The following is a 17,273-nucleotide window of genomic DNA, read 5'->3' on the forward strand; positions in this document are numbered from 1 at the left end:
ATACAAACCAAATAAATGAGAGGGGTATGTAAGCCCGCCCCCACCCAATACCCTCCAACCCCCACCGTTAATGTTATTTATGAATGCCGAGTCGCTCGTGTGCACGTACAAATCTGGATCATGTTTTAAATAATCGGGAGACCGCGGGAATCAATCGTATTGGATGGGGACGCCTTCACGCGTGCACAGACGATAATTCATTGCGGTAGCTGCTTTTTAGATGCTGAGCTCGGCGGCGGCGGGCTGGAGCGGTGCGTTGGGCTCCATCACGCTGGGTCAATACGCCAAGTAACCGGGGGCTGACCAAGGCACCCGGAGAGGAGGGCTGTCCGACGAGGTAAGCCTGCTCCCCGTCTCTGCGTCCATCGACGCGGCCGCGAGTGTGCAACGTGCCAGCTTGTTTTGTGGCTCCGTCTGGGGTGAGAGGAGGGTGGAGGTGGTTGCTGGTGATGGAAGGGAGGGGGAGCGAACAAGCCCGGACATATCCATCCCGCAGCATCCCGCCGTGTTGTCCTCACTCCGGCGAAACCATTTCAGAACGAATATTCGTGAAGTGACACCAACCAGGGGGGGGGGGGGGCTTAATTGTTCCTATTCGGGATTTTTTATACAGACACGCACATACCCGCACACAAAAGGGCGAGCTCTCCGATCGTGAATGGGAAAATCCTCGTCGGATATTTATAGTTGCGGCTAAGTGCTAACTGCTAGCTTGATGCTGGTCTCGCTTCGCTCAACGGCCGGTTCGGCTGCCTCGCTGCTAGCCCCGCCGCAGTGCAGCGGCCGACCGGCGGCCGGGGCGTGTGCGGCGCGCAGCTGGGCCGGCCGGACGTCGCAGCCGCAGTTTGGCGGACGACTGTAACCCAGCGTCGACCTTGAAACTTAAAAGGAGGATGGCATGATATTTATAGCGAGTGGACAGCTCAGGTGCGTGTACGTGAGCACCAACCAACGTCGGATTACACCTTTCAATAAGTACCTAAATGATCACTATTACGAGCTGTCGTCTCCCGTGCAACGCCGAAGAACAAGCTCCAACAGAAACGCTCCTCTCGAACGACAATCGTTAAGCGGAAGCATCCTCCGTTGAAAACAATGGAAAGCGTTAGCATTGAGCTAGGTGCAGCGGCCTCGGTGGGGCGCTCTCTTTTCCTTTGGCATTCACAATTAAATCTCAGCAAACAAACGCAGTTGTAGTGTTTGACAGCACATGGGTCCCGAGCTGACTTGAAACCCAGATCTGTCAAAACCGGGCAGCACATCTGCAACAAGGTACGAATCTCGCGCGGATGTTCTCCCGGTGCTTCTTTTTTCCGGCTCCCGCACGCATTAGCAAGGCATTTCTGTTAGTTTCATGCAAGCAGGAAGGGCGAACATGTTGAGAATCAAACCCAGAACCTCTGAACTGCGTGGCAAACGCGTCAGTGAAATTCCACCGCGTCTGTTCTTATGAGAACTTGTGGTTGGAATCGGTCCTTCGCTGGATGTTTACAGAATCTTAGGATTTCACTTCATTTTCATTTCAAGTAGTGCGCAGTTTTGCCTCACGAGTCACGTGAAGTTGTGCTACTAATGCACCTTCGTCGCTTTACTGGTCCACATCACAAATGTGTGAAAGGCAGTAGTTGGACAAAAACAAACTAGGTCACTAAGAATATTCGACTTGGGCACGCTAGTGCACACAAATATCAAACACGAGTATACGTGAACTTACACTAGTGTGCCACCGCCATTCTCTACTGTGCAGATGTTACACAGTCCTGCACTAGCGGAGCAAGGGGGGGGGCACTGCTTCACTGATTGTTGGGTCTTTTCCAATTTCAAATAGTTTTTTTCAGCATTTCCACACCATTAGTTTTTTTAATCACTGTTTTCTGAAGAATTTCTTTTGGGGGGGGTTAAAAAAAACACCCCTATTTGTTTTACTCGTGTTTTGTGGAAGACAGTAGTGGATCCCGATTAAAAAAGACGGCCGTTACCGGTGCACCTTGGTCCTTCTACTAGTGCACCCTAGTGCGGTTTGAATGAACTAAAACCACTTCCACCCTTGCGGGCAGGTTGGTGAGGCCTCTGGCGGACAAGTTCCGGTCATGCTGTCCTTGTGAGGTGGGGCGGGGCTACCTGGCCCGGAGGTGCGAGGAGGAATCTGCTTCTATTAGCCACTCCTGTTAAAGTCTCCTGACACAAAGGTGGGCTTGAGCCACGCACCCCGCTTCCTCCTTTGCTTGTCCTCGTCCAGCACCGCTACCATGACGCGGTCGCCTTGTGGGTGGAGAACGTGAGGAAGTCTGGAAGGCGACCCTGCTCGGCCAGGGGACTCGGACTTGGTGAGTTGTGGGGGAAACGGCCTTCTCTACTGGCTCAAGCAGTATCACAGGCGCCGATCACTAATTACGTGTTCCATGAAACTCTCATCATTTTCTACAGTGTGGACTTTTGTAGGCTGATGTAAATCCGATTTCTGGCGGAAAGCAATTCTGATTAATCGGCGCATCATTTTCAAAAATTTGTAAAGGATGAAAACGTTTTTGTTGTTATTGTTTTCCGCAGAACTTTGTTCTTCGCCAACATGAAAGAAACTAAGTGGTCAATGGTTGATGTGACGTTTGAACAAGAGAAATGTTTAAATAGCACTGTTGGACTTTTGTCCTGACATGGTGCACAAATGTGAGAACACTGTCCTCAGGGAAGCCTATGTGGATGAGAAAGCATTTTCTTGTTCTTTTTTTTCCTTCTCCCTTAGTCCCTGCTGGACCCGAAAAGCCTCGCGGAGTGCTGGCCCCCTGATGGCTTGATGCCTGGTCAGTGAGCCAATCTCTCCAATTCCTTAAATGAGCATGTGAATGGTACAATGTGACGTTTTAGTTTGAACTTCCATCCATCCATTTTCTATACTGCATGTCCCCACGGGGGTTGCGGGCGTGCTGGTGGCTATCCCAGCAGTCATCGGGCAGTAGGCAGGGGACACCCGGAACTGGTTGCCAGCCAATCGCAGGGCACACAGAGACGACCAACCATTCGCACTCGCATTCACACCGAGGGACAATTTAGATGTGGGAGGAAACCGGAGTGCCCAGAGAAAAGCCACACGGGGACGGGGAGAACATGCAAACTCCACACAGGGAGGTGGAATCGAACCCGCACCCTCCAAACTGTGAGGCGCACGTGCTAACCAGTGCATCACCGAGCCAACAAACAAACTTTAGTTTGAACGTCATTGTCTTTGTCTTTTGGGAGCACAAACCTAATCTAACCCGAAGTGCGCTTACACATACGTATTTTTTGATTGTCTTTTCCCTCTCTCTAATTTGCTCTGCACGTGTGTCCTCAGAGAGCAGCTACTGGCAGCTCTGCCCTCCCTCCAAGTCCAGTCTGCAGGGGGGGTTGCTGAGCTCTAGTTTCCCTCCCGGCCCGGTCCCCCTGGCGCCACCCGATGGCCACCTTCGAGAGGGGGGCGAGCCCCCGGACAGCGCCCCCCTTCAGCCCCAGCAGCACCGACCTCTGGCGCCCAGCGCCTCTGCATCGGAGCTTTCCCTTCCAGGGGCGGCGGCCCCTCCCGGCCCGGCTCCGCCTCCCCCTCCTCCCCCGCCACCCAAACGCCACTGCCGCTCCCTGTCAGTCCCGGAGGACCTGTCGCGCTGCCGCTACACGTGGCGGCCCAGCGCCTCTCGGGTCTGGACTCCCGTCAGTCGCCAGCAGTGCCACGGAGGAGTGGGCGGCGCTGGGGCCACGGGTGTGGTGGCGGGAGGCGGCGGTGGTGCGTGTCCGCTGCGCCCCCCGAGCTCCTCTCTTAACTCATCTCTGCACTCGTCGTCCAGCCCCACCTTCTTCAGCCTGGCGCTTTCGCCGGACTCGCCGTTGCCCTGGAATTTCCCCTGGGACCCCAGCGAAGCAGCGGCGGGGGGTGGTGCGTGTTGCTGTTTCTTCCCCTCGCCGTCCTCGTGCTCCTCGTCGCCCTCGCCGCTCCACCCGCCGCCGCCGCCTCCCCAGCGGCGTTTCTCCCTCTCGCCCGTCCTCATCCGGGACTCGGCAGCGGCAGCCTTCCTTCCTCCAGCTCCTGTTCAAGCAGCCCCGCCGCTTGTCTGCTGTGCGGCCGGCGGGGCAGCAGCGGCAGCCCCGGTGCCCGCCTCTCCTTCCTCGGCGTGCAGCACGCCGTCGTCCCTGCGCCGCAGCTTGCCTCCGCAGCTTCCGCGGTGCCACTCGCAGCCTTGCGACCTCCTGCTGCTCAAGCCCGGCCTAAAGAGACGCCGCGACCCTGACCGTCCCTGCGCCCGCCCCGTTCTCGACTTCACCAAGATGACTCAGGTACGAGTCTAAACAAGTTTTCTCTAAGTGTCGTAAGTAGCGACCGTCAAACTCAAAGCTATTTAGCAAGATGTCTGTGTGAAAGAGTGCTTTGCTCTGGTCTCATCCTGCAGACCCGCAGCGTCGACCCGCAGTATTTGGAGCGCGGCGGCAGGCCGGCCTGCGGTGGCAGCGACCTTTTTGTTGGCGCGGAGTCGTTTGTAGGCGATTTCCGGGGCTCCTGTTCGCCGGCCGAGTGTCTGGGCAGGTCCAGCATCGGCCCGTTGAGCGAGAGCGACGAGGAGTGCCGCGAGGACGACGACGACGGGGAGGAAGACGAGGATGCAGACGAACGTGATGCGGCGGCACAGCCGCAGCAGCAACAGCAGCAGGCCGTCTTTGAGAGGGATTGTACAGAACTGGACTTGAATTTAATCGAAGAAAACTGACGCCTTTGTAAACGGAAGGCCGACCTTGTTTATTTTGGGGGTCCTTGAGGTGTTTTTTTTTAATTCATGTTTTCTTTTAATTGGATTGCTTTTATTATAGAATCAGAACAGTCCCGACACTCAGTACCCGCCCTACCGTGCCAGAAGTCAGCAAGGCTCACTGGACAGACAGCCGAGGTCAATCAAAGCTGATTGAGGACAATGGTGATGACGTGACTGCTTGCTGGAGAGGCTCTGCCCGGGCTGTTGGAAAACCTTCGAAGGGAGGACCGCACAAAGAGGGGGCCAGATTTTGGCCAGATTTTGATGCGCTGCGGCGTCCATCTGAAACATTGCCGGGGCACTGTCGTGCAGGAAGGGAAGCCGTCCCATAGGCTCAGGTTAGACAAATCACAACAAACTTGCTTTAATGCCGCATTCAAAAAAGCCAGAAAGAAGCAAGCACTTGAGGTCATCTCATATTTATATCGCTAGTCAGGAAATTCAAAACAAAAAATTGGCAGCCATGACACATTCTGTCACACGGAAGATGTTCCGGACCAAAATCTGTGATTTAGGAAAGCCATTTTAAAAACAAGCAAGAGACATTGAAAAAACAAGAGCACGTAGATGACAAAAATATTCACGGCAGGCATACATTTATTCTTTAACCTGCGTGAAAAACTGCTATTACTGCACTTTGAAACTTTTGAAATAATTCATTGATTGAAGGTTGTTTACCCTTATCAGTGTGGGTGGGTTCAGATGTTGACCCACTTTGATGCGGCGATGTGTTCAGGTGCACCCCGTTGCTGTGTTAGCGTCATCCTGTTCCTCCCAAGTAGTTACTGATGCTGTCGTCTACCTGGCTCTTCATACTTTGCTGTCACCTTCAGTGCGTGTGTGTGTGCGTGCCTGTATGTGTGTTACGAATGACCAACAGACCAGAAGAAAAGGCTCATCTGGTGAACCATGACAGACAACTTTAAAGACAATCCTAAAAATTACATGTTGGGATTATGAATTACTTAGGTGCCATTTGAGTCAAGATTTTCACATCTGGGAAAATGTAGAACTCACAGGCGCGCATGCGCACACACACAGAAACACACAGACTAACGTCACCACTTTAATGAAACACAATGACACTTTCATTCAATCCCCCATTGCCCAAAATGAGCCTTAACAAAACATTGTGGAAATCAAAATGCGATAATGGAGGAATAAAACGTTTTTCTGTAGCTGTTCATTTCAGATGTTTTTTCTTCTTCATGTTTCTGATCAGACATAGGAGCTTGAGCACGATGGACAATGAGCTACTATGAATAAGTTAGAAAAGAGACTCGCCTTTTAATATAATTATTATTGTATGTCTTAAAACAATGACATGGCAATTTGAAAAGCAGTTTGTGATTAAATTATTGAGAATTATTTTACAATGAACATGTGTGTCGTGTTTATTGTCATGAGTGAACAAGGACTCAGTGGGGTAAAATAGATGTTTATCTATACAGTAGTTTACATAAACCAAAAAAATTGACACCTTTACTTAAAAACAACCAACCATCAAATTGGCTTAATGCTAAGTGGTTGGCGTATGGTTAGCAGTGATAGTCAACAAATAGATATCTTGCTCACACCAATGTCACTCTTTTTTTTTTTTTTTTTTTGTAATGTTGCGGTTATTTTTGTTCATTATACAAATGTTTGTGTACTGCATAATTTCTGTTGCATATTAGCCAGATCACTTTTGACAATTTTATATTCCAACAAACTTCTACTTGGTTGAATAAAATCAACTTTTTTTTAAAAATCCATCCATCCATTATCTGAACCGCTTATTGTAGTTGTATTTATTTTAGTCAATAAAACTCTTATAGATGCTTTATCTGGTAAAAAACAAAAAAAAAAAAACATGATTTGGTTGCATGGCTGTATTATACTGCCATCTGATGGTCAAGGCAGGCATACCAGGAACATTAACTCGTAACTTTTAATTCTTTACGATGAAAAAACACAAGAACATATTCTAGAATGACATTACACTTTTGTAGTGCTAAGGCTATATTTAAAAATAACTTTACAGGGCTGTGGCATGCCTGAAAAGAATGTTCTCCACGGCATCATCTGTCATTGTTGGAAATAGGTTGTGACTCAGGGCTTTGCTGTTGTTTTTTTTCCCCAAATATTGTCGACGTGATTCATAATTGCCAGCTAAAACATCAGCAATAGACAGCTCGTCAAAAAACGCGTTCCATCCATCAGATTACTCCATGCAAGTCTCATTCTGTCAGTTCTCTAGAGTCGAGGGGCCGTCGACCTCGGAGGCCGCTGTGACGGCCGGTACCGGGGCGACGCTGATGGGCACCACTCGCTCCTTCCCGTCTCCGGCCGCTTTCTCTCGCGGTGCCTGGATCTGCAGCTGCCCTCCCACCAGTGAGCAGGTGACCGTCTCGGGGTCCACGCCGTCTGGCAGGTCCAGCTCCTGCCTGAACTCCTGACACCTGTACGAGTAGGATCCTTTGCCGTCCTCCTGCTTCTTCTCCGTCTTCCCACTGACCCTCAGCTTCCGGCCCACCTGCTTCACGGACAGCTCCTCGGGGCAGAACTCCTGGGTGTCGAGGCTGATCGCGAAGCTGCTTCCGTTGGGGCTAAGCCGGTGGAAGGCGATGGGCCGGAAAGTGGCTGTCACTGGTGTGTGGTCGATCTCCTCAAAGATCTTCTGGTGCAGCCTCTCCATATACTCCAAGTTCTGTCTCATTTCCTGCATGTGGCGCAGCATCTCCTGCTCCATGTGGTAGAAGAGAGGCCTCGTTTCAGGCCACAGGCTGCGGATGGGCCAGTGAGCATCCATGAAGGGCCTCGGGGCGGTGGACAGCTGGAAGACGCTGGGGCACAACATCCTGCTTCCTCTTGCTTCTTGATCCTCACAACTTGGGGTTTGCAGTGTCTGATGTTGGGACGTCCACGCTGCGTGTTTATATACACTCGGCCGAAAGTTCCAGCAGCATTCCCGCGCGCGCACGTGTGTGTGTGTGTGCGTGTATTTGTGTGTGCGCGTGTATTTGTGTGTGTGCGCGCATATGTGTGTCAGAGTCTAAATGCAGCCCTGGCGGCTGCCGCATGCCGACATGTCGCTGTTTGTACTATTTCCGACGCCAGACTGTCATTGGCTTAATACGGTTGCATTGGTGCGAAGTAATGAAGTATTTTAATACTGTACTTGAGGATTTTTTCAGGTTGACAAAATGTGTTCGTTATCATGCTTGTTACTCAAAACTGTTGTTGGTCAAATAATCTTTTCCCTTTGAAATGATCGGACACTGCAACATCGATGATATTTTGTTTTATTTTGTCTGCTGTTCATGGATTGAAAATCCCTTGGAATGCGAATGTTTACAGGTTTGATGTCAGTATCTTGAATTATTTCATGCTTTAATATTTCGTTTGGATTTTTTTACACTTTCTAATCACAATACCCAAGTTATGTTTTATGCGCCACTCAATTTGTCCACGGAATAGAACTGCACTTATTTTTATATATATACTTAATTGCTTGTTCATTTAGACGGGGTTAAACTGCAGTCATAATATTTTTTCTTGAGCTGACGAGGAGTCCCTCCCGGGTCAGGCTTCTGGACGGAAAACACCCATATATGGCCCGGGGAAGAGATGACGTAGGGGAGGCGTTCTCCTAGATGTAGGCCAAATTTGAGTTGTTGACGTGGTCCCGTCACTTCCGGTCATGGCGGTTGGCAATAGTTTAGCAGCTACAGCATCGCCGTCAGATATATATGATTACATTTTGGTTTATATAAATGTGTGTCTATAGTAGTCCACAAAATGGGTGAAAATCTGATAGTTAATGTTATTTGGCATTTGCAAGAGGAAAAAAAAAAGAGATCATACCCGGAAGGCAACTGGCAGACTAACAGGAAAGTCCCGGCTTTGCCTATACATGGGCTTCCGTCTCGCCTTATTTGTCAAACTACGTCACGACAGGAGTCTATAAAGGACCAGCCTCAAGAAGGAATCCTGTCGGATCTCATGTTTAAAACTCACCGTGCGCAACAAGTGAAAACACCGACCGGAACAAGCACTGTCATCCCCTCATTTACACAAAATAGTCGCCGTATCCATTCACCGGGACTCCTTGGGATCCCGGACCAGACCTAAACTCGTGTTGGCTTCTTCCGAGGGTCCGAGCCCCGATAAGACGCAAAAGCGGTTCCCCCACGCGGTCCCCGGGCAGCAGTGGAGTGCTGGTGTCTCGGACCACCAGCAGCGGTCAAACCACAGAGAGATGGCCGCGACCAAAGCGGAGCTCCTCCTCTCGGCCCTGCAGATCTCCGAGCCGCTGGCCGTCTTCCCGACCGTCCTGTCCCCGCTGGAAGGCTACCCGAAGCTGGAGGATCTGCAACTGCTTCTGCAGAACACCGCCGAGGGCGGAGGTCTGCTGAGCGGTGAAATCGGGGACTACGGAGGTGGGTGGTTCCATTTGTTCAATTTGTCTGACACAATGTCATATTTGCCCATTAAAAAATTGAATAATAATAATAACAATAATAATAATCCCCAAACGAAATGTCTAAAAACAAACATTTTTAAAGTTAAAATGCAATTAGAATTGTATTGACTATGTATTGAATTTAAACGTTGTAACCATGCAACCGAACTGCGATTGTTTTGTACACCGCTAGAGGAAGCCCTGGCGCATGCCACACTTTGTAAATCACTGTCTTTCGATTCAGGCTGCTATGCTAATTTTACAAGCATAAAAAGATAATTCACAGATTTTGGAGGGGCAACCTATGGTTATTAAACAAGGACTCAGTGGGGGAAATATATATGTTTATTTATATTCAACAAAAAAGACAAATAATTACACCTTTACTTAAAAGCAAGCAACATTGTCTTCAAATTGTCTGAATGCAAAGTGCCTTTGACATGATAAGAGTTAGCATTGGTAGTCAACAGATATTGTACTCACAGTCATACCTTATGTTAAATAGCACACTCTTTTTTTTTAGATTACGGTTAATTGTACAAATGTTTGGGCACTGTGTAATTTCTGCTGCCTCTTGCCGAGGTCGCTTTTGACAGTTGATTTTATATTTCAGCAAACTTCTACCTGGTTGAATAAAATCAACTTTTTTTATAGATCCAATATGAAGATGTTTTATGGGCTATTCGTGGCAGGGGTTGACTGTATCCTTATTGTAATGGCCTCACATGCAGAAAGGGGAACCACAGTTGTGATGCTTTTTCCTCAACTGTTCACTGCGAAGAGTAAAAACACAACGAGCACACTCGTGCTGGAGCTTCTGGCGTCGTCTCGCCAACTCCAGTGTTGTGATATTCTCTCATGTTGTGTTTCAGACCTTCTGTCAGAACTGGCCGATCTGCAGAACCTCCCCCCACTGACCCCTCGCGTCCCCTCTTTGGCATACAGTGGCCGTTTCACCTTCGAGCCGTCATCCACGACCGGCGGCGGGGGCAACATGTGGCCAGAGCCTCTCCTCAGCATCTTTAGCAGTTTGGTCAGCGTCACGGCTCCTTCGGCTCCCTCCTCCTCTCCGTCCGTGACGTCGACGCCTGGCCAGCCGAGGTTCAGCTGCGTCTCCACCGATGTCGGCTCCATCTTCTCAGTGGCGCCGACGGTTACCACCGCCGCTATGGACCCTCAGCCGGCCCCCTTCCTGTCGCAGGGGCCGCCTCCAGCCTACCCCGCTCAGAGGCTTCCCGTGCTCCCAGACTACATTCTGCCGCAATCGCAGGACGCCCAGCTCTTAAAGCGGGAGCGGAAGGCCGCCATGTCGCAAGGTGGGAATCCCCCACAGCCGCCACTCACGCCACTCTCCACCATCAAGGCCTTCTCCTCCTCACAACTCCCCGACCAGCCCCTTGCCACCTGCAGGCGGAGGATGGTGGGCAAAGCGTCCCCTCAGGAGCGTCCCTATATGTGCCCGGCGAACGGTTGCGAGCGCCGCTTCTCCCGCTCGGATGAGCTGACCCGCCACGTGCGCGTGCACACGGGCCAGAAACCCTTCCAGTGCCGTATCTGCATGCGCAGCTTCAGCCGCAGCGACCACCTGACCACTCACATTCGCACCCACACAGGCGAGAAACCCTTCGCTTGTGCCGAGTGCGGACGTAAGTTCGCCCGGAGCGATGAGCGCAAGCGCCACACCAAGATCCACCAGAGGCACCGGGACCGGACGGCCGTCGCTGGGCCTCCCGCCATCGCCGCGCCTCCCGCCATCGCCGCACCTCCCTCCTCCTCCTCGGCTTGCTCCTCCTCCTACTCCTCACCTGTTTGCGGCTCCTCCTCGCCTCCACCTTCCATCTTTGAGCCGAGCTCCTTCCCCAAGCACTACTCCTCCCCCAGCGGTTCCTCGCCCCTCCAATCGGACCGACTGCCCAGCACGGCTTCGCTCCATGACATGTGCTCGTCGGGAAGTCGGCCCTCCCTCTGATGGTTCCATATCTTCACTGAGCACAAACACCGAGAGGGAAACCTCAGAGCTGAAAGCAGCAGCCAACGGGCCCTTGTGCATTCGTTTGCAGACTCCAAATGACCATCAAAGTCTTCCTCAGAATGCGCTTTCTGCTTTGTTGAATCCCTCAAAAATATTTTTAATGAGAAACACGATTCCATGAGATACAACAAATGCAAACCAACAACAGTGACTAAAAGCCCCATTAAAGAAATGCCCCTGGTCTAACACACTTTGTCAAATCAAGGTAAATATACTGTATGTGTATAATATATATACAGTATATACTGTAAATATACATGAATATTTTGTACAAATGATTATTTGGTTTACCTACTGTGTAGGTTTGTATGTTCACATGAATATGATACAAAATATATCGTCCAGTGAACATAAGAATAAAAATATGGAGCGCAAACATTTTTACCTACTTTCTGCATCACAATAAGATTACAAATATTTATGGAGTGTTTTATTATTTCAGTTCACCGTCACGTTCTGCAGGAGCCTGATAACTACTCTGATCAATTGATTGGCAAATATGCCGCCAGTGTGTTTTACGAGGAAAACTTCCAAAACATGCAAAAATGCGGCCCCCGAGGACCGGAGTTTGACACCCCTGGACTGTACACTCATCGGACTTGTGTGCGATTCCTGTGTGTGTCTGTGTTTGTTTGAGTGACTGCATTTTGTCCCCACCAAGATTTTGAACCCAAATAGTTTCCTGTTGCGGCAGATATCCTCATGCCCAAATGTGGAGGTTCTTACTGGACTGACAATTTACACTGTTGCATTCCGTATGCGTGCAACACGCCCGGCTTACAGCATTTGTTTGAAACTTTATTGATCCCCAGGGGTGGGGAAATTCAGGCCCCAGCAGTATTCATACCACAGAGCGGGTATATAAAAGACACACAGATGACATGAGCACAACTCAATAGGCTCCTATAAGGCTGCCACACAACGGCGCCACAAAGAAAGCCATTAAGTGCAAAAGTTAAAAGCCATCAAAGCAAAGCAACAAGACAAAGGAAAAAAGTAACAGCGGCCAACCAGCCCCACTCAATACCAGAGAACACCCCAAAACACACAAAATAACCACCACGGGGTCCATAAACAGGTGTAAGGGCAGTTCAACGGCGCCCAATGGACCGTGGTCGTGAATCAGTATAACGTCACATAACAGGCAAACGTGTGAGCAGCGTCCTGGGCACCCAGTCGAGGCACGCGCAGGTGGTCACCATGGGGCTGGCACGGCGACGGTCGTTGCTTCCGACGAGCACGAGGGAACGGACCTCCCACAGGGGTCGCGGCTGCGAGGCCAAGGCGAAGGACCCGGTCAGCACCGGCCGGATGAGCAGGATGGCCGTCGTAGAGTCAAACAGGTGTACCAAATCAAGCACAACACCGTACGTGCGCATGCGCGTTGTGACGTCACCAAGCGGTCATGCAGGTAGGACCTGACTATTCTTTAGCTATCTTAAGTTATACAAAATATATACTGGAAAGAAAATAAACAAATGACTACAGAACTAGAGGTAAGCCGAAACGCCTCACGCCTCGCAGAATGTTAAATGAGTTAGTGTTAACACTAGCACTCATAATGTACAATGTTGCTCGGTAACTAATTGTTAGCGCGACAGCATGCCCCCAGTAGTATTCAGTTAGACTGCAGTCATTTTGTCGTCTTTTTGTTATTGCAGTATGTGGCGGAAAAAATGTTTTTTCGAATTCCGAATTTTTTGCTTAGGGAAATATTAAGTGACAGATTGTCGAACATGTAGCATTTTCAATAGCGTAGTGGTTATCACGTCCGCCTTATACGCGGAAAGTCTCCAGTTCGAATTTGGGCGTAAACATTTTTCGTTTTTTTTCCTGCAATTTTATGTTGTGTAACTTGAAAACTCCATGCTGACTATTTTTCACCTAACGTATTTGCTAAATTTAAACCCGGGACCTTGGTAATTGCGGGATCCACAAGAAAAGATCAGGTGCAGTACTGTTACCAAAGGCACTACAGTTAAAATGAACCCACCAAAGGCACTACAGTTAAAATGAACACACGGTTTAATTTATTCTTTATTTTTTCAGTTTTTCAATGTGTGAGTCCTGCAAATCACTAAAAACCGTAATGACTAGGGATGCACGATATCGCTGGCCGATAATTATCGACCAATATTGGCATCTGTGACGTCACGCCAATAATAAAAAAGAAAAGAAAAAAAAACACAGTTAATGAGCTGATAATAATTATGACGTTATATATCCACTTTTGCTGTTTGTCTCTTGTTGCTGGCGAATCTCAATGCGGTAGCACAATATGGTTATCTCATGGCAACAAACACTCAGCAGGGGTCGCCAGTCTCCGGCACAGATTTAATGGGGGTATAGTTCTGCATGTGGCCCAAGGAGACATTTTGTATTACAAGTTATCAGAATCACAATCGCCTTTATTGCAAATCAGTGTGACTTCTGTTGTTGCCTTTGCGAGACTACCGTAATTTTCGGACTATAAGTCGCACCGGAGTATAAATTGCACCAGCCATAAAATGCCCAAAAATGTGAAAAAAAACATATATAAGTCGCTCCGGAGTATAAGTCGCATTTTGGGGGGCAATTTATTCGACAAAATCCAACACCAAGAACAGACATGAACGAGCAACAACAGGCTAAACGATACGGTATGCTAACGTGACAAACACAAACGAGGAGCTGAGAACGGGCCTGACGTAACATTGAGTTTTTTAAAAAAAACTATTACATAAATAACACGTTTATAAAACCATCTGTGTCACTCCAATTCATTAAATCCATCGATCGTCCTTTGTCAACAATGCCGTGTGCCGCGCCGCAGTTCAAATTATTCCACAGGCCCATACAACGATATATAAACTATATTTTAAATAACTATCACATAAACAACAATATTATCAAACCATTTGTGTCACTCCAAATCATTAAATCCATCGATCAAATTTCTCGTCTTTTATCGATCGTCCTTTGTCAACAATGCCGTGTGCCGCGCCGCAGTTCAAATTATTCCACAGGCCCATACAACGATATATAAACTATATTTTAAATAACTATCACATAAACAACAATATTATCAAACCATTTGTGTCACTCCAAATCATTAAATCCATCGATCAAATTTCTCGTCCTTTATGTCATCCTGGTGACAGAGGTCATGTCCAGAGGATATGGCGCTTTAAAGTGTTAATTACTTTATTTGATTTTTTCTCTCTATTTTTCATGTTTTGAATATTTTCAAGATAAAGATATCAAAGCATGTGAAGTGATCAACTATACTAAAAATAACATGTGAAGTGGTCAACTATACTTGTAAGTAAGTGATGTGTTAATGATCAAGTACAAATTTGTGAAAAAAAACATATATAAGTCGCTCCTGAGTATAAGTCGCCCCCCCACCCAAACTATGAAAAAAAAACGCAACTTATAGTCCGAAAATTACGGTAGTTCGGATATGCCTCATCATGAATTTACACAATAAATCAGGTGTATTCGGACCTCCGCAGTGGAGGATCTGTCGAACCCCTGAGACCGATTTACCGAACCGCTAGGGTTCGATCGAACCCAGGTTAAGAACCACTGGTGTAGTGTGAGTGCATGGCACAATGGATAACGCGTCATGGCAGATTCAAATCATGTCGCCCACTTTTTGAGAAAATGTTCTGTAGAATCTACACAAGTTTACGGACGGCAATTTGCTGTGGGGCTAGTGGCGCAATGGATGACGCATCTGACTATGGATCAGAAGGTTTGACTCCTGGCTAGCTCACAAGCCGTTTTGTGGTCAACATTAACTACACTGCTCAAAAAAATTAAAGGAACACTTTGAAAACACATCAGATTTCAATGGTGAATTTTTTTGGGGGGGATATCTATACTGATATGGACAGTTTAATGTTTCAGGAACAAAAGGATGCCACATCTTTTGATGGAAATAAAAGTTTTCAGCCTACAGAGGGCTCAGTATACAGACACCCCAAAAATCAAAGTGAAAAAATGATATGGCAGGCTCGTCCTTTTTGCCTAAATTCAATTTCTGCAACTCAAAATTCTTTTCAATATCTTGTGTGGCCCCCACGAGCTTGTATGCATGCTTGACAACGTCGCGGCATGCTCCTAATGAGACGACGGATGGTGTCTTGTGAGATATCCTCCCAGATCTGTCTAAGGGCATCAGTGAGCTCCTGTAAAGTCTGAGGAGCAACCTGGCGGTGTCTGATGGACCGAAACATTATGTCCTAGAGGTGTTCTATCGGGTTTAGATCAGGTGATCATGAGGGCCATTCAATTGTGTCAAATCCTTCATCCTCCAGATACTGTCTGCATACTCTTGCCACAATAGGCCGGGCATTGTTGTGGATCAGGAGGAACCCAGGACCTATTGCACCAGCGTAGAGTCTGACCATGGGTGCAAGGATTTCATCCCGATACCTAATGGCAGTCAGACTGCCGTTCTCTAGCCTGTAGAGGTCTGTTCGTCCCTCCATGGAAATGCCTCCCCAGACCATCACTGACCCACCACCAAACCGGTCATGCTGAATGATGTTGCAGGCAGCATAGCGCTCTCCTTGGCTTCACCAGACCCTTTCACATCTATCACAGGTGCTCAGGGTAAACCTGCTCTCATCTGTGAAAAGCACAGGGCGCCAGTGGCGGACTTGCCAATTCTGGTATTCTATGGCAAATGCCAATCGAGCTCCACGGTACTGAGCAATGAGCACAGGAAACACTACAGGACGTCGTGCCCTGAGGCCACCCTCGTGAAGTCTGCTTCTGACTGTTTGAGCAGAGACATTCACACCAGTAGCCTGCTGGAGGTCATTCTGTAGGGCTCGGGCAGTGCTCAACCTGTTCCTCCTTGCACAAAGCAGCAGATACAATTTATTCTTAACTTCTTTAACTTTTCCTCAAATGACAAAGCCGCTGCATCTCTGGGTGTGAAGTAGAGATGCACCGATCCGACTTTTTCAGTTTCGATACCGATACCGATGCCGTGGTTTTGCGTATCGGTCGATACCCGATACCGATCCGATATTATGGTTGACTTAACAAGCTACATACCTCTACATGTGGAACAGAAAAGACTAAAGGCAATGGCATCAGGCATGACTACACAGTTCATTCCTAAGACAAAATGTAACAAGATAAAGCAGATTCATGCAATGAACTATTTATTTGTAACATAAATTGTGCAACAGCAGCAATAAAGTGTATCAGCATTTAAATTCAAGTAAATTAGGATACAAACTTCTTAAAAAAAAAAATACAAATGTTGCAGCTGAAACTGCACTGGGCAAATATAGAAAGGGTGATCAAGCACACAGTAACCAAATATTAAAATAAATAGTAAACATGTAAACATTAGGTGCCGTTCCACATCACTCATGACCTGTTGATGCTCTAAATGCTCATTTAAGCAGCAATGAGAAGTGCTCCCTGAAAACAAGCTCCGCTTAGTACTACTACTATACCTGGCAGTACTACCACCACCCTGTTCTATGGTTTAATAGGTACATAGAAACCCTTAAGGCAGAGACGGGACAGACGCTCGTTCATGTCAAGACGGAACATACTTTATTGTGTTCCCCTCCCCCAGCAACATATAACCCTCACAACGGTTCCTACCCCGCCTATTACTACATCCCCCTTTCTCAATGGGAAATAATCTTTGCGTAGAAAATTAGTACAACAGATTAGTTCCCCAACAACTTGCTGAAAAAGGTGAAATGTTTTACAACTCAATACCATCCCAATATACGAACCCAGTGGCAACACCCTAACTACTAAATAACTGGTATTACCAAATCTGACAGCCCAGACCCTGAAGTGAAACATGTGAACTCAAGTAACATAGTCTTTAAAGTACTCTGGGGCCTTCCTGACGCGAGAAGGATAGCGTCTCTCAGGTTCTGGTGAACCAGAGGGTACAACAGGAGAGACCGGTCTTTTCAGAGTCTCTGTAGGGTTGCTTTCCCCCATATCAGGGACAGTGATGTGTGGTTCTGGAGCCACAGGTGTGCGTGAGAGATGATAC

General features: G+C 48.2%; 4 protein-coding genes across 9 annotated transcripts in view; 2 read left to right on the plus strand and 2 right to left on the minus strand.

The window, feature by feature from the left end:
- The window catches only part of LOC119133952, a 92,908-nt gene that overhangs the window by 17,420 nt on the left and 58,215 nt on the right, over window positions 1–17,273 (minus strand). The gene's annotated exons all lie outside the window — the stretch shown is intronic.
- On the plus strand, window positions 64–6,155 carry fam53c (family with sequence similarity 53 member C). Of its 6 annotated transcripts, none has more exons than XM_037270274.1 (5): window positions 64–337; window positions 2,058–2,377; window positions 2,744–2,801; window positions 3,332–4,305; window positions 4,419–6,155. In XM_037270274.1, the coding sequence occupies exons 3-5, from the start codon at window positions 2,795–2,797 to the stop codon at window positions 4,731–4,733; spliced, it is 1,296 nt and encodes a 431-aa protein (XP_037126169.1). In that variant the 5' UTR covers window positions 64–337; window positions 2,058–2,377; window positions 2,744–2,794; the 3' UTR covers window positions 4,734–6,155. The 6 variants fall into 6 exon arrangements, with proteins under 6 accessions (XP_037126169.1, XP_037126164.1, XP_037126168.1 ...); XM_037270269.1 differs by having other exon boundaries at window positions 2,058–2,327; XM_037270273.1 differs by lacking the exon at window positions 64–337 and adding an exon at window positions 409–553 and having other exon boundaries at window positions 2,058–2,327.
- Window positions 6,386–7,716, minus strand: LOC119133959 (heat shock protein, alpha-crystallin-related, b11). The gene has a single exon (XM_037270324.1). The coding sequence runs from the start codon at window positions 7,612–7,614 to the stop codon at window positions 7,003–7,005; it is 612 nt and encodes a 203-aa protein (XP_037126219.1). The 5' UTR covers window positions 7,615–7,716; the 3' UTR covers window positions 6,386–7,002.
- On the plus strand, window positions 8,656–11,312 carry LOC119133939 (early growth response protein 1-A-like). The gene is made up of 2 exons (XM_037270268.1): window positions 8,656–9,196; window positions 10,092–11,312. Exons 1-2 carry the CDS (start codon window positions 9,016–9,018, stop codon window positions 11,186–11,188), a joined length of 1,278 nt encoding a protein of 425 aa, XP_037126163.1. The 5' UTR covers window positions 8,656–9,015; the 3' UTR covers window positions 11,189–11,312.

This window comes from Syngnathus acus, chromosome 14, assembly GCF_901709675.1.
Source record: "Syngnathus acus chromosome 14, fSynAcu1.2, whole genome shotgun sequence".
In the NCBI taxonomy this organism is placed as follows: domain Eukaryota; kingdom Metazoa; phylum Chordata; class Actinopteri; order Syngnathiformes; family Syngnathidae; genus Syngnathus; species Syngnathus acus.

Bases quoted from the DNA above. Each gene is read 5' to 3' on its own strand.
- fam53c (XM_037270274.1), top strand. The intron at 4,306-4,418 runs GTACGAGTCTAA...CTCATCCTGCAG, and splicing joins ACTTCACCAAGATGACTCAG to ACCCGCAGCGTCGACCCGCA.
- LOC119133959 (XM_037270324.1), bottom strand. From the start codon at position 7,614: ATGTTGTGCCCCAGCGTCTTCCAGCTGTCCACCGCCCCGAGGCCCTTC.
- LOC119133939 (XM_037270268.1), top strand. From the start codon at position 9,016: ATGGCCGCGACCAAAGCGGAGCTCCTCCTCTCGGCCCTGCAGATCTCC. The intron at 9,197-10,091 runs GTGGGTGGTTCC...GTTGTGTTTCAG, and splicing joins TGAAATCGGGGACTACGGAG to ACCTTCTGTCAGAACTGGCC.